Raw genomic sequence first — 15379 nt, 5'->3', positions numbered from 1 at the left:
TACAATATACTAGACTACAGGCAGGATAATAGATTCGACTATATATAGTCAGGATATAGACTATGCTGTTGACCACAGTCAGGACTATAGACTACACTATGTTCAGGACTATAGACTACACTATAGTCAGGTCTATAGACTAGACTATAGTCAGGTTTATAGTCTAGACTATAGTCAGGTCTATAGTTTAGACTATAGTCAGGAATATAGACTAGACTATAGTCAGGACTATAGACAGGACTATAGACTAGACTATAGTCAGGACTATAGACAGGACTATAGACTAGACTATAGTCAGAACTGTAGACTAACCTGTAGACTAGACAATAGTCAGGACTACACCATAGTCAGGACTATAGACTACACTGTAGTCAGGACTATAGACTAGACTATAGTCAGGACTAAAGACTAGACTATAGTCAGGACTAGTTTATAGTCAGGACTATTGACTAGACTATAGTCAGAACTATAGACTAGACTATAGTCAGGACTATACACTAGAATATAGTCAGAACTATAGAATAGATTATAGTCTGGCCTATAGACTAGACTATGTCAGGGCTATAGACTAGACTATAGTTAGGACTACAGTCAGGACTATAAACTAGACTATATACACTAGGCTGTTGACTACAGAACTATAGTCTACACTATAGTCAGGACTATAGACTAGACCATAGTCAGGACCATAGACAGGACTAAAGACTAAACTATAGTCAGGACTATAGACTACACTGTAGTCAAGACTATAGACCAGACCATAGTCAAGACTATAGATTAGACTATAGTCAGGACTATAGATTAGACTATAGTCAGGACTATAGACTAGGCCATAGTCAGGTGTATAGTCTAGACTATAGTCAGGACTATAGACTAGACTATTGTCAGGACTATAGACTAGACTATAGTCAGGACTATAGACTAGACTATTGTCAGGACTATATACTAGACTATTGTCAGGACTATAGACTAGACTATAGTCAGGACTGTAGACTAGACTATAGTCAGGACTATAGACTAGACTATAGTCAGGACTACAGACTAGACTATAGTCAGCACTATAGACTAGACTATAGTCAGAACTATAGACTAGACTATAGTCTGGACTACAGACTAGACAATGTCAGTGCTATAGACTAGACTATGTCAGGGCTATATACTAGACTATAGTTAGGACTATAGACTAGACTATAGTCACGACTACAGACTAGACTATAGTCACGACTATAGACTAGACTATAGTCACGACTATAGACTAGACTATAGTCACGACTATAGACTAGACTATAGTCACGACTATAGACTAGACTATAGTCGGGACAAAGAATAGACTATAGTCAGGACTAGAGACTTTACCATACATAATTAGGACTACAGGCTAGACTATGGTCAGGACGATAGACTAGACTATCGTCAGGACTGTAAATTTCACTATAATCATGACTAGACTATAGTCTCAACTAAAGAAATGTCAATACAAAATATATGTCATATATATCCATTTTTTTAGCAATCTGGCTGCACGGATACCTTCCTCTAATCTAAAGTGCTCTGATATGCAAATATCTACAATCGTAATAACAAACAAAATGAATGATGTCCATATATGAAAAACATTAAAAATATTTGGTAAAAATAACTATATTTCATCTCAAAAACAGAAAAAAACTTACAAATGTGCGTAGCTATAAAATGCTTTAAAATGTTTTACTTATTTGGTAGTAATTTTCATACCAAAATTCGTTGCAGTTGCATACAAAATGCAAGCAATCAGGCCAGGCAGACTATTTGTGAGTCTTTTGCAACAACCGGATACTACTGCGACATATGCCTTTAAAAGGTAATAATTCAATTTGAATTTTTCTCGTCCATATGTTATTTTTTATAAAATTTTCAACATGGCAAAGTAAATTAAAATTATTTCATGCGTTTCTTTAGACATTGGAATTGGGCTATAAAGTCTTTTCGTATAAAACCCAGTTAGTAAACAAATATTGTTGCTGTTATTAAAAAATACATACATCTATCTATCTACATAGTATCTGTCTATTGATTATAAAATATATAGTTTGTATAGATCGGGCCATAGACATACAAGTGCTTGTTTGGTTGTTTGGACGCCTGCCACTTGTTGCACTGGTTCTACTACTAATTTAACTAAAATGCAACACAAGTGCATGGCAGGCACCGTTTCATGCCAATACATTAAGCTCCACTGCATGCTAACTTAGCTGAATATTTAAGTGTGTTTGACCAACTGGTTCGTTGTCTGCTGAATGGCTGGCGGACTGGCTGGCTAGCTGTTATCTTCCTTGTCTTTTTGCAATGATTGTTTAAGCAAATATTTTGATGGAAATTTTATCAGTTGGTCTATAGTTTATTTTGTTGTTTTTGTTCGTTTTCATGCAACCATATCAGTTGAATGGTTAATAAATTTTATAAATTTCAATGATAAACTACAATTTTCTGATACTTGGCTGGACCAAGTACAATTACTGTATGTATTTGAAATATCATAAACATTTGATATTTATTATTGGAAAGTAGTTTTCTATTTAGTCCATTTTATTTAAAAATGTATATGTATGTGTTTTATAAAATTGTAATATCGGTAATTACACAAATGTTTGACATCGATTGCGATTCATTAAAAACGATATTTTGTAGCACTTTTTTTATAAAAACAAAAGAAAATTTTATCGAAAATATTTGATAAATAAAATAAAAGTTGATGTTGTTACAAACGGTATAACAATTAGTATTACCCTTGTGTAGAGTGTAAAACCCAGAGATATATTTTCATGTAACGATACAAAGAACTTCTTATTTATATCGCTTTATTAAGCCACAGGTATAGCATCTTCAAAAGAATTCAAAATATGCGTCATCGTTTTGTCTGTTCGATTTGTTTATAATTTGGATTATTCCGAGACGTGGTATATATTTTGTTGCTCTAGACTATAGACTAGACTATAGACTAGACTATAGACTAGACTATAGACTAGACTATAGACTAGACTATAGACTAGACTATAGACTAGACTATAGACTAGACTATAGACTAGACTATAGACTAGACTATAGACTAGACTATAGACTAGACTATAGACTAGACTATAGACTAGACTATAGACTAGACTATAGACTAGACTATAGACTAGACTATAGACTAGACTATAGACTAGACTATAGACTAGACTATAGACTAGACTATAGACTAGACTATAGACTAGACTATAGACTAAACTATAGACTAGACTATAGGCTAGACTATAGACTAGACTATAGACTAGACTATAGACTAGACTATAGACTAGACTATAGACTAGACTATAGACTAGACTATAGACTAGACTATAGACTAGACTATAGACTAGACTATAGACTAGACTATAGACTAGACTATAGACTAGACTAGACTAGACTATAGACTAGACTATAGACTAGACTATAGACTAGACTATAGACTAGACTATAGACTAGACTATAGACTAGACTATAGACTAGACTATAGACTAGACTATAGACTAGACTATAGACTAGACTATAGACTAGACTATAGACTAGACTATAGACTAGACTATAGACTAGACTATAGACTAGACTATAGACTAGACTATAGACTAGACTATAGACTAGAACTATAGACTAGACTATAGACTAGACTATAGACATAGGACTATAGACTAGACTATAGACTACTAGACTAGACTATAGACTAGACTAATAGACTAGACTATAGACTAGACTATAGACTAGACTATAGACTAGACTATAGACTAGACTATAGACTAGACTATAGACTAGACTATAGACTAGACTATAGACTAGACTATAGACTAGACTAGACTAGACTATAGACTAGAATATAGACTAGACTATAGACTAGACTATAGACTAGAATATAGACTAGACTATAGACTAGAATATAGACTAGACTATAGACTAGACTATAGACTAGACTATAGACTAGACTATAGACAAGACTATAGACTAGACTATAGACTAGACTATAGACTAGACCATAGGCTAGAGTATAGACTAGACTTTTGACTATTCTATAGCCTACAGACTGGTCTATTGACTAATATGTGGACTACTTAATAAAAGTTTATAAATTAGAAAAGTCGATAGCAAAAAGTGCTCAAAAAAGTACTAAGAAGTACCATAGACTAATTAAGACACTAGTCTGTTGACCAGTTACTAGACTATTCTACAGACTAGCCTATAGACTAGTCAATCCATAGACCGCTTATCTTTCTAGCTTATTGACTAGATAATAGACTAATCCATAGACTACAATACCAAAGCACAAATCTATAGACCAGACTCTAGACTAATTAGTAGACTTATCCATAAAATCTAAAGAAAACAAATAAATTTCAAATTAATATATAGTTATCCAGACCTGACACTAACAGCGCTATAAAAAAAGCAACCAGTAACTTAAACACAACTACACAATCATAAAAGTAGTGAGCGAGTAAGTGTAAACGAGCATTTATATATTTTACACACATTTCGCTTTTATTGTATATTCTCGTTAAATGTTGTTGTTTTGTAGAGTTGTTTCGTGTGCTCGTATTTAATATAGAATTTTAACGAAACTATAGTTTAGTTGCGCGAGAAATGTCAAACACAGTGGACCGGCTTAAGTTGATCGCTGAAATTCGTAATAGACCACAACTGTGGAATACGGAGAGCAAAGAGAATAGTTCTCGTGTATGTGTACAATATATTTGGAAAGAAGTGGCAAAGAGTGTGGGGCCATATGGTAATATCTACACTTTATTAGGGCGCTAAACTGGTTTAGTTTAAATGATACTAAATATGTATGTGTATACAATTTGAAACTTTTCCTACAGCTAGCGTAGAGGAATGCAAACGTGTTTGGAAAAACTTACGTGATGCTTATCGGGCTGAAGTTAAACGTATAGAGCTGCGTATAGAAAAGGACATACGTAAGGGCTCGTATGATCCTAATAGTGATTATAGCAGTAAATGGTCTTATTTCGAGGCCATGCAATTTATTAAACACCACGACGTAGTAGAACTCATAAAACTCCGGATTCATCGACAAATGAACCGGTTAGTGGGGTAAATTCTGATAACGATGATTCCGATCAATTCGCTCAATTTCATAATATGGATAATATTAAAATGGAACCAGATGTTGATATGGATGCAGAAGTGTTTTCAGTGGATGATGACGACGATGATGATGGCTCTTGTAATCAATTGTATAGCGAACATCTGTTGAAACAAGCTGCACACCAAGTTTCGCCTCAAAAGCAACCTAAGGCAAGACCCTCTACTTCCCCCTTTAAAGGTTCCAAAAGTTCTTACGATCAAGTGCATTTCTTAGAAGATCTTGAAAAGGAAGAACAAAACCTAATGAAATCTACCCGTTTAGATATATCACATTCCAATGATTTAGCTCACATTGGCGATTCGGATTATAATTTTTTAGTTAGTTTTTTGCCTCAAATGAAAAAGATGTCCGAATTACAAAACTTACAGTTTCGTGCTAAAATGACCAATTTAATGCTGGAAATTATGTCCCCAACTATGTCTACAGCACCTGTTTCATCCTCCCAGTGTAGAAATGTTAATTTGAATAATTATTCTTAATTTTCTTAGCTTCGATTTTAAGTTATATTTTATATATATTTTTAAATATATTTATACTTACTTTTATATAATTAAAAGAGTTGTTTTCTTCTAATATTTGAGGGGGGGCGTGGTTTTTGGCTTATCGCTTTAATAAAAACTTTTTAGGGGAATTTGTTAAACGGAATAATAACGCTAAAGAATCAATAAATGTATCAATGTCTTAAATAGAGAACAATATCATACTCCCCAGGCATTTTTTTACAACATATTAATGACATTTTTCCGATCACCTAAAATCTATGACCCATTAGCTAAATCTATAATTTCGTGCAAAAATGTCAAATGTTAACTACAAAATTTTAGCGTGTTTACATACTTACAGTGGACGTCCACTAGTACGAATTATATAGTGTCAGGCCCTTTCGTAATACCGAAAAATTCGTATTATTGAACAACACATTTTGTATGTTTAAATTCAAATAATACACATAAAATATTGTATTTTATTTATTTTTGTTATATTTTTCATGAAAAATTACATAACGGAACAAAATATAATAAATATGTATTATTTTAAATAAATTTCTTGTACATAAACAGGCATAAAAGGACATATTTACGTACATATATGAATTTAATGTTTTTAAAAAGATGTGTGCCAAAGACAATTTGCAATTTACATATGTGTTCTAAAATGTATTAAAATGTTCAGATTACATAAAACTTTCATTAGAAACTTGAATGGAATATACCACAATTCTCTAATTTATAATTTTCTCTTAAAAATTAGAATAGTTATCCTTAAACCCATTGTTTGGAATGTGGAGTCACACTACTTTCAAAATTAACAGTTCATACATACATATGTATATAAATATAATTTTACTTATTAAAAAATCCATCATTTAACATCGATGTTTATTACATTGTAAAATGATTCTTACGGCTTTTACAATAACAGCACTTTTGAGGCTTCAATATTGTTCTCAGCAGAGTTATTGTCGGGAACTAATAAAATACATTCCTCATTGGCGTTATCATCCAATTTAATTTCTTCTCTTGGGTCATCAAAATTCCAATAAAATAAATTAATAACACTAAATAATTGTTGATTTGTAAATATACATGCAGTAAATTGTGTGTATAGGATTTTTAAAAATACAAAACACTTGTAATAAATACAAAAAAACTTCAAAATTACTGAGCTTAAGGTGAATGATACGGAAATAATAAAATAAAAACATAATAAAAACTTCATTCATACGTAAATAAAACCAAAATTCCCATAAAAAATGCGTTATTCGTACTATCGAACAGAAAAATTGTGACTTTATTCGTACTATAGAGTAGACAATGCAACAATTTTGCCATTCGTATTATTGGATATTCGTAATAAAGAGTATACGTACTATTGGACGTCCACTGTATATACATACTAATACCCACCGATTGAGAGCTATTCCTACGTGGGATTCTTAAAAAAACCTTCTCCTCGGGACAATGTTCTATGTGGACATCTGTATGTATTCCAGATTTTGTTTCATTAGCATCATAAACAGAATTTATGTATGGATTCATATAACTTTTGCTTGTGTTCTCTCTACAGTTCGTTCATTCGTTCATTTTTTTCTTCTCGTTATCGTGTGTGTGTATTTGTTGTTATGTTTTTGTATTTGAAAGTGAGTGTGTTTGTTCGTTATATTTTAACGAAAGTTATAACTCAGTTGTGTCACAATTATTAAACGTAATGGACAGATTACGCTTAATCGCTGAAGTTCGCCAGAGACCCATATTATGGGATTTTCACCGTCTAAACAGATCACGTCAAGAAATAAAAAACAAATGGCAAGATGTTGCCAGTAGCATGGGTGATAATGGTAATTGACAAACTCAATATATTAGTAAACAAAAAAAGTTACATTTCTATCTTCTATAACTAGTTTCAGTGTCGGACTGTAAAAGTATGTGGAAGCATTTGCGTAATGCTTATTATGAGGGCAAAAAACGATGTGGTCAGCGCTTAAGTAAGGATAAATCTATGGGTTTATATGATCCTGCAAATAAATATTATGGCAACACGCATAAGTATGCTAAACAAATGAACTTTCTCGAAAAGATTGTCAAACCGGAAAAACAAAAATTTCAACATGATTCTCAAACACAGGAATTATACTGTAAGTACCTATAGGAAATTAGAACAGAAAAGCGCGAGATAATTAAAAGTCATTGCTTCGGAAGCGGTGTATTGTTTATAGTATGTAGGAACTTAAGTTGAAATTATTTCTTACAGTGTTCTCAATAAGATCTACAAGTTCAAAACCTCAGGAAAGTGAAGCAAAATCATATACGAGTAATAATGAACATACACTATTAACGCATGATGATACCGATAATATTCGTGTAAAACAAGAGCCTAAAAATGAAATCGCAATGGAACCATATCACTTGGACCACAATGAAAGTAATTCTGTAAACTCGAACAACTTAAATGATCGCGAAAAAAGTGAAAAAGAATTTAAATCAATTCCTATTAAACAAAATAATAACATTACTGCCGCACCCTCGACGCACTATATTAACGATCCTGATTATAATTTTTTGATTAGCTTTTCTTCGCACATGAAATCAATGACTCCATTGCAAAATTTACAGTTTCGTGCCAAAATGGCAGATATGATATTAAATATTTTAAAGTCTTGCAATTCTGCTACTGAAACAAATAAGCCAGTTAATAATATACTACAACTAAAAGCTTTGGTTGATATTAGCGATCCAGATGGTAATTTCTTGATCAGCTTTATGCTTTATATGAAAATGTTGACTACATTGCAAAATTTACAATTACGATCAAAAATATCTGAATTAATGTTAAATATTTTGTCAAAAAATTGCACATAATTGAAATTAGTTTTAAGTTGTAGTTTAAGCTTTTTAATAAATTGTAAAGAAATTAAAAAGGAAAGGTTAAAGGTTACATGAATGACATTAAACATTAATGAATCTGGGAAACAATATCACCAGCTTTATAATTTCGAACAAGATGTTGAAAAGGATTCTTATGAAGAAGAACAACTAAAAAGTGAAAAGTGAAGAAGTAGCGGATTCAATAGATGTTGAGCAAAATTTTAAAATCGAGGTAGAATCATATTCCACGAATGATGAAGAAGATAGTGAAAGACTATGGATTAGAATCGAGAATTCGGAGGAAACTAAGAATAATGACGATAAAGAAGCTGTAGATATAACACCTAAGGCAAGACACTCTACTTCCCCCTTTAACGGTTCGAGCCAATATGCCCAATTTGATATTGAGTATTTTAACGAATTCTTTATCTGATAACAAACTTGAAACACAAAAGATAAAGATCTTTGGTTGAAGTTTTATCGAAAATTTTCTACAAAAAGATATTTTGATTGAACATTTTCTATAAAAAGAAAATTAGATAGAAAATTTTTTATAAAAAGAAAATTCTACCGAAAATTAAAAAAAAAAACTAAATTAGATTAAAAATTTTTAATAAAAAGAAAGTTTTACCGAAAAATGTTTCAAAAACAAAATTTAACGAAAAATTTCTTTAAAAGCAAAAATTTTCTATAAAAATAAATTTTATCGAATATTTCTATAAAAAGAAAATTTTATCAAAATTTTCTTTAAAAACAAAAATTTTTCGAATTTTATCGAACATTTTCTATAAAAAATATTCGAAAAATATTCTAAACATAAAAAATTCATTTTCTATACATATAGAAAAAGTTACTAAATATTAAAACAAAAAATTCTATAAAAACATTTTTGTTGAAAATTTTCTTTATAAAGAAAATTTTATTGAAATTTTCCTATAAAGAAAATTTATCCAAACATTTTTATAATAAAAAATTTATCGAAAATTTTCTTTAAAAGCAAAATATTATTTTAAGTTTTTTTATACATATAATTTACTGAAAATCCTTTAAAATTAAGATTACACAAAAAGTTAACAGTTGACAACACTCTACGCATTACTATTTGTTTACAACGAACGAAATGCAAAACCAAAAGCTAAAATCAAAATACAAATAACGACAAAAAATTATACAAAACTATACTTTTACGAGTTTGTTTTATTTTATCGTCTACTTTATATTTTATTTTCGCACATGCCAGCAGTAACATTTAAAAAATTATCATTAACTAAACAAGTGAAAATGTTCGTCTATAACGAATCTCGTATGCACTACTTTTATATCGCTTTGTTAAAATACATTTAAACGTCATCTAAAAAAAAACCAAAACACAATTACAATAAATATATTTCGCTAAACCGTGACAGAATTGAAAATACCCGTCATTGTTTTGTGTGTTCAGTCTGTGTGTTTTTGAGTTATTCCGAGACAACGTAGTAGGTACGTATTTTGTTTTTCTCTTTACTTAACGACAAAGTGCAGAAACAACGAGAAGTAATAAATCACAGAGATGGAAACTGTTAACAAACACTTTACTACTTAGATGATAATTTAGAACGCTTAATTAAAGGTAACTTTATCTGTATTATGAACTTTTGCTAAAGTGACCATAAATCAGTGAATAGACTAGTATATAGATTAGTCAATTGACTAGTATATAGACCAGTTAATAGACTAGTCAATAGAATAGTTCATAGATCAGTCAATATATGATAGGGTAGTCCAACTGGGCTAAAGATCAGCCAATAGACTAACTGGTCTAAAGGGCAGTAAATAGATTAGTCTATAGACCAGTCAATATACTATTCTATGGTCCAGTTAGTAGATACGTCCAAAGAACTATCAATGGACTAGTTAACAGGCTAATTAATACACTTCTCCGTAGAGCAGTCAATAGACTATACCATATACTAACCTATATATACTTATCCATAGACTAGTTAACATACTAGAACTTAGACTAAATAGTTAACATTCTACTCCACTGACAAGTCCATATAATAGTTAGTAGACCTACAATAAACCGAACCATAGACAAGTTTATAAAATAAATCAATTCATGGACTAGTTAATAGACCGTAACTAGTCAATAGAATAGTTTATAGGACATAGACTAGCCATAGACATGTCCGTGGACTAGTCCATAGTCTAAACTATAAACAAGTGGACTATTAATTTAACTAGTCAATAGACGTGCCTATTAATAGTCCACAGAACAATCTCCTATCTATCTATCTATCTATCTATCTATCTATCTATCTATCTATCTATCTATCTATCTATCTATCTATCTATCTATCTATCTATCTATCTATCTATCTATCTATCTATCTATCTATCTATCTATCTATCTATCTATCTATCTATCTATCTATCTATCTATCTATCTATCTATCTATCTATCTATCTATCTATCTATCTATCTATCTATCTATCTATCTATCTATCTATCTATCTATCTATCTACTATCTATCTATCTATCTATCTATCTATCTATCTATCTATCTATCTATCTATCTATCTATCTATCTATCTATCTATCTATCTATCTATCTATCTATCTATCTATCTATCTATCTATCTATCTATCTATCTATCTATCTATCTATATATATATCTTTCTATCTATCTATCTATCTATCTATATATCTATCTATCTATCTATCTATCTATCTATCTATCTATCTATCTATCTATCTATCTATCTATCTATCTATCTATCTATCTATCTATCTATCTATCTATCTATCTATCTATCTATCATCTATCTATCTATCTAGCTATCTATCTATCTATCTATCTATCTATCTATCTATCTATCTATCTATCTATCTATCTATCTATCTATCTATATATATCTTTCTATTCTATCTATCTATCTATCTATCTATCTATCTATATATATATCTTTCTATCTATCTATCTATCTATCTATCTATCTATCTATCTATCTATCTATCTATCTATCTATCTATCTATCTATCTATCTATCTATCTATCTATCTAGCTATCTATTTCTTTTAAGAAAATAAATAAATTTCATATTAATATATAGTTACCCAGACCTGATACTAACAACGCTATACAAAAACAAACAACCAGTAACTTAAACACAAATCCCAACGATTAAAGAAGAGAGAGAGTGAAAACGAACAATTATATTTTTACACACATTTCGCTTTTATTGTATATTCTCGTTAATTGTTGTTGTTTTCTAGAGTTGTTTGTGTGTCCATATTAAATATAGAATTTTAACGAAACTATAGTTTAGTTGCGCGAGAAATGTCAAACACAATGGACAGGCTAAAGTTAATCGCTGAAATTCGTAATAGACCACAACTGTGGAATATGCAGAGTAAAGAGAATAGCTCTCGAATATCTATACAAGATATGTGGAGAGAAGTGGCAAATAGTATGGGACCAGATGGTAATAACTACACTTTGTTAGAAAACTTTAGTTTAATTGATACTAAATGTATAAATGTATGTAAATTTCAAAATTTTCCTACAGTAACCATAGAAGAATGCAAGCGTATTTGGAAGAATTTACGTGATGCTTATCGGGCTGAAGTTAAACGTATAGAGCTGCGTATAGAAAGGGACTTACTAAAGGGTTCATATGATCCCAATAATGAATATGGCAGTAAATGGACTTATTTTGAACCCATGCAATTTGTTAAACACTTTAAAAGACGACGACGTAGTAGAACTTATAAAGCTATGGATTCTCCCACAAATCAAGCAGTTAATGAAGTTAGTGTAGATAATGATGATTCAGATCAATTCGCGCAATTTCATAATATGGATAATATTAAAATGGAACCAGATGTAGAAATGGATACAGAAGTGTTTCAGTGGATGATGAAGATGATGATGACGATGATGATGGCAATTATAATCAATTATATAGCGAACATCTTTTGAAACAAGCGGCACGCCAAGATTCCCCTCAAAAGCAACCTGAAACAAAACCCTCAACTACCCCTTTTAAATGTTCCAAACGTTCTTACGAACAGGTGCATTTTTTAGAAGATCTTGAAAAGGAAGAACAAAATCTAATGAAATCGACCCGTTTAGATATATCACATTCCAATGATTTAGCTCATGTTGGCGATTCGGATTATAATTTTTTAGTTAGTTTTTTTGCCTCAAATGAAAAAGATGTCCGAATTACAAAACTTACAGTTTCGTGCTAAAATGACCAATTTAATGTTGGAAATTATGTCCCCAACTATGTCTGCAGCAACAGCAGCACCTGTTTCATCCTCCTCCCATTGTGCAAATGTTAATTCTAATAATTATTCTTAATTTTAGTTTAGATTTTATTAAAGTTATTTTTTTTAGCTATACATAAATACTTGGATTTTAAGTTATATTTTATTACATAAGTTTATTTAAATATATTTTTTATAAAACTTCTAGAGTTGTTTTCTTTGAATTTCCCCACCAATTTGGGTTAATGACTCCTTTGCAAAATACACAGTTTCGTGGCAAGATTAAGTAGTCTAAATCTGCTACTGAATCAAATGGTCTATTGATCTGTATGTAAATCTGCCTAACAAATTATTTGCGCTTAGAAAAACACTAAGTCGACAATAAATACCAACAAGATAGCAACACTGACAAGGAGAAATACGAAGAATTAGTTAATGAGAAAAACTGTTGCCCGTGTTCGCTCAATTGTTATTGTATGAGTATTGTTGTTATAACTTAATACTGTTTGTGCAAGCTCATGTATGGTGTTCGTTATATTTTAACGAATATTTCAGTTCTGCGAGAACCATCGAGTGAAATGGATAGATTACGTTTAATCGCAGAAATTCGCAAGAGACCTGTACTATGGAAGTATCAACGTAATTTTGCACGCAATAGCAGAAAAAATAGTTGGAAAGAAGTTGTCAGTATTTTGGGAATTGATTGTAAGTTAATTTTTTAAATATATTTTTACCATTTTCGTCTCGTTTTTAATCGTAAAGATATTCTTACGACTTTTTCCAGTGAGAACCTGCAAAGTATTTGGCGATATATGCGAGAATGTTATCGTAACGAAGTGAAGCGTACCGAAATACTCATCGAAAAGGATATATTAAATGGTTTATATGATGTCAATAAGGATTACACCAGCAAGTGGGCGTATTTTAATGAATTAACATTTTTAAATTATGCTGAAGCTCAACCTAAGACTAATAAAGCAAATGCTTCTGATAGCGATCAGGAAGAAATTTCTATGGACAATGAAAATAATAATACAGATTCGGAAATAACTGTAACTAATGAACCAGTAGAGGATTCTGATAAGGAAGAACCATTAAAGAGCCCTAAACGCAATATGACAAGTCAAGGTCTAGCGGATTCAATTGATGTCGTGCAAGATATTAAAATCGAGGCAGAAACCACGGATGATGAAGATGACAGTGAAATACCAACTAAAAGGCTAAGACTTAGTAACGAGAATTCGGAGGAAACTAAAAATAATGATGAAGAAGCTGTAGATATAGCAATGTCTGAAAATGAGAACAATGTCACACATTTAAGCAAGATCTTAGAAGATCATAATGATTCAGATCAGTATTTTTTGATAAGCTTTTCCGAACACCTAAAAACAATGTCCCCGTTGCAAAATCTACAATTTCGTGCCAAAATGTCCAATTTAATATTGAGTATTCTAACGAATTCTTTATCAGATAATAAACTTGTAACACAAGGTAATAAAGATCAATTAAAAACTTTGGTTGATGTTGCCCATCTAGATAGTAATTTCCTGATCAGCTTTTGGCCCTATATGAAATTGATGACTCAAGAGCAGAACTTAAAATTTCGTTGCCAAATCACCGATCTGATTCTAAATATTTTGTCTACGCCTCCCTGCTCTAATTAACCAGTACTTAGTTGGTAAATGTAGAATTTAAGTATTTTTATAACATCGGGGTGAAGATGTTTTTTTGTTAATAAATCAAATTTTTTTAAAAATCCAAAAAAAAGTTTGTGACTTTTATTATGGTTTTTATTTAGGCTATAGACTAGACAATAGACGAGACTATAGACTAGACCATAGACTAGACAATAGACTGTAGACTAGACTATAAACGAGACTATAGACTAGACTATAAACTAGACTACAGATTTGACTATAGACTAGACTATAGACTAGACTATAGACTAGACTATAGACTAGACTATAGACTAGGCTATAGACTAGACTATAGATAGACTATAGACGCTATAGACTAGACTATAGACCAGACTATAGACTAGACTATAGACCAGACTATAGACTAGACTATAGACTAGACTATAAACTAGACTACAGATTTGACTATAGACTAGACTATAGACTAGACTATAGACTAGACTATAGACTAGGCTATAGACTAGACCATAGACTAAACTATAGACTAGACTATAGACTAAACTATAGACTAGACTCTAAACTATAGACTAGACTTTAGACTAGACTATAGACTAGACTATAGACTAGACTATAGACTAGACTATAGACTAGACTATAGACTAGACTATAGACTAGACTATAGACTAGACTATAGACTAGACTATAGACTAGACTATAGACTAGACTATAGACTAGACTATAGACTAGACTATAGACTAGACTATAGACTAGACTATAGACTAGACTATAGACTAGACTATAGACTAGACTATAGACTAGACTATAGACTAGACTATAGACTATAGACTAGACTATAGACTAGACTATAGACTAGACTATAGACTAGACTATAGTCTGGTCTATAGTCTAGTCTATAGTCTGGTCTAAAGTCTAGTCTATAGTCTAGACTAGACTATAGACTAGACTATAGT

At 31.0% G+C, this 15379-nt stretch overlaps 5 protein-coding genes across 5 annotated transcripts; all 5 read left to right on the top strand.

Annotated features, from left to right (window-relative positions):
- Nucleotides 1-4631: 4631 nt before the first annotated feature.
- On the top strand, nt 4632-5127 carry LOC119608749. The gene is made up of 2 exons (XM_037963302.1): nt 4632-4774; nt 4870-5127. The coding sequence occupies exons 1-2, from the start codon at nt 4725-4727 to the stop codon at nt 5099-5101; spliced, it is 282 nt and encodes a 93-aa protein (XP_037819230.1). The 5' UTR covers nt 4632-4724; the 3' UTR covers nt 5102-5127.
- Nucleotides 5113-5660, top strand: LOC119608748. The gene has a single exon (XM_037963301.1). The coding sequence runs from the start codon at nt 5146-5148 to the stop codon at nt 5629-5631; it is 486 nt and encodes a 161-aa protein (XP_037819229.1). The 5' UTR covers nt 5113-5145; the 3' UTR covers nt 5632-5660.
- Nucleotides 5661-7349: 1689 nt separating this feature from the next.
- On the top strand, nt 7350-9072 carry LOC119608745. Its single transcript, XM_037963299.1, has 3 exons — nt 7350-7490; nt 7554-7787; nt 7904-9072. The coding sequence occupies exons 1-3, from the start codon at nt 7361-7363 to the stop codon at nt 8509-8511; spliced, it is 972 nt and encodes a 323-aa protein (XP_037819227.1). The 5' UTR covers nt 7350-7360; the 3' UTR covers nt 8512-9072.
- Nucleotides 9073-11739: 2667 nt separating this feature from the next.
- On the top strand, nt 11740-12836 carry LOC119608746. The gene is made up of 2 exons (XM_037963300.1): nt 11740-11984; nt 12069-12836. Exons 1-2 carry the CDS (start codon nt 11840-11842, stop codon nt 12479-12481), a joined length of 558 nt encoding a protein of 185 aa, XP_037819228.1. The 5' UTR covers nt 11740-11839; the 3' UTR covers nt 12482-12836.
- A 501-nt stretch (nt 12837-13337) lies between these two features.
- On the top strand, nt 13338-14528 carry LOC119608750. Its single transcript, XM_037963303.1, has 2 exons — nt 13338-13476; nt 13534-14528. The coding sequence occupies exons 1-2, from the start codon at nt 13350-13352 to the stop codon at nt 14433-14435; spliced, it is 1029 nt and encodes a 342-aa protein (XP_037819231.1). The 5' UTR covers nt 13338-13349; the 3' UTR covers nt 14436-14528.
- The last annotated feature ends 851 nt before the right edge of the window (nt 14529-15379 follow it).

The sequence above is a fragment of the Lucilia sericata genome, unplaced genomic scaffold (assembly GCF_015586225.1).
Source record: "Lucilia sericata isolate MDLA Ls3-8-SP2 unplaced genomic scaffold, ASM1558622v1 Contig000879F_arrow, whole genome shotgun sequence".
In the NCBI taxonomy this organism is placed as follows: Eukaryota; Metazoa; Arthropoda; class Insecta; order Diptera; family Calliphoridae; genus Lucilia; species Lucilia sericata.
Note: the sequence above shows the minus strand (reverse complement) of the source record. Positions and strands in the feature narration are given on the sequence as shown.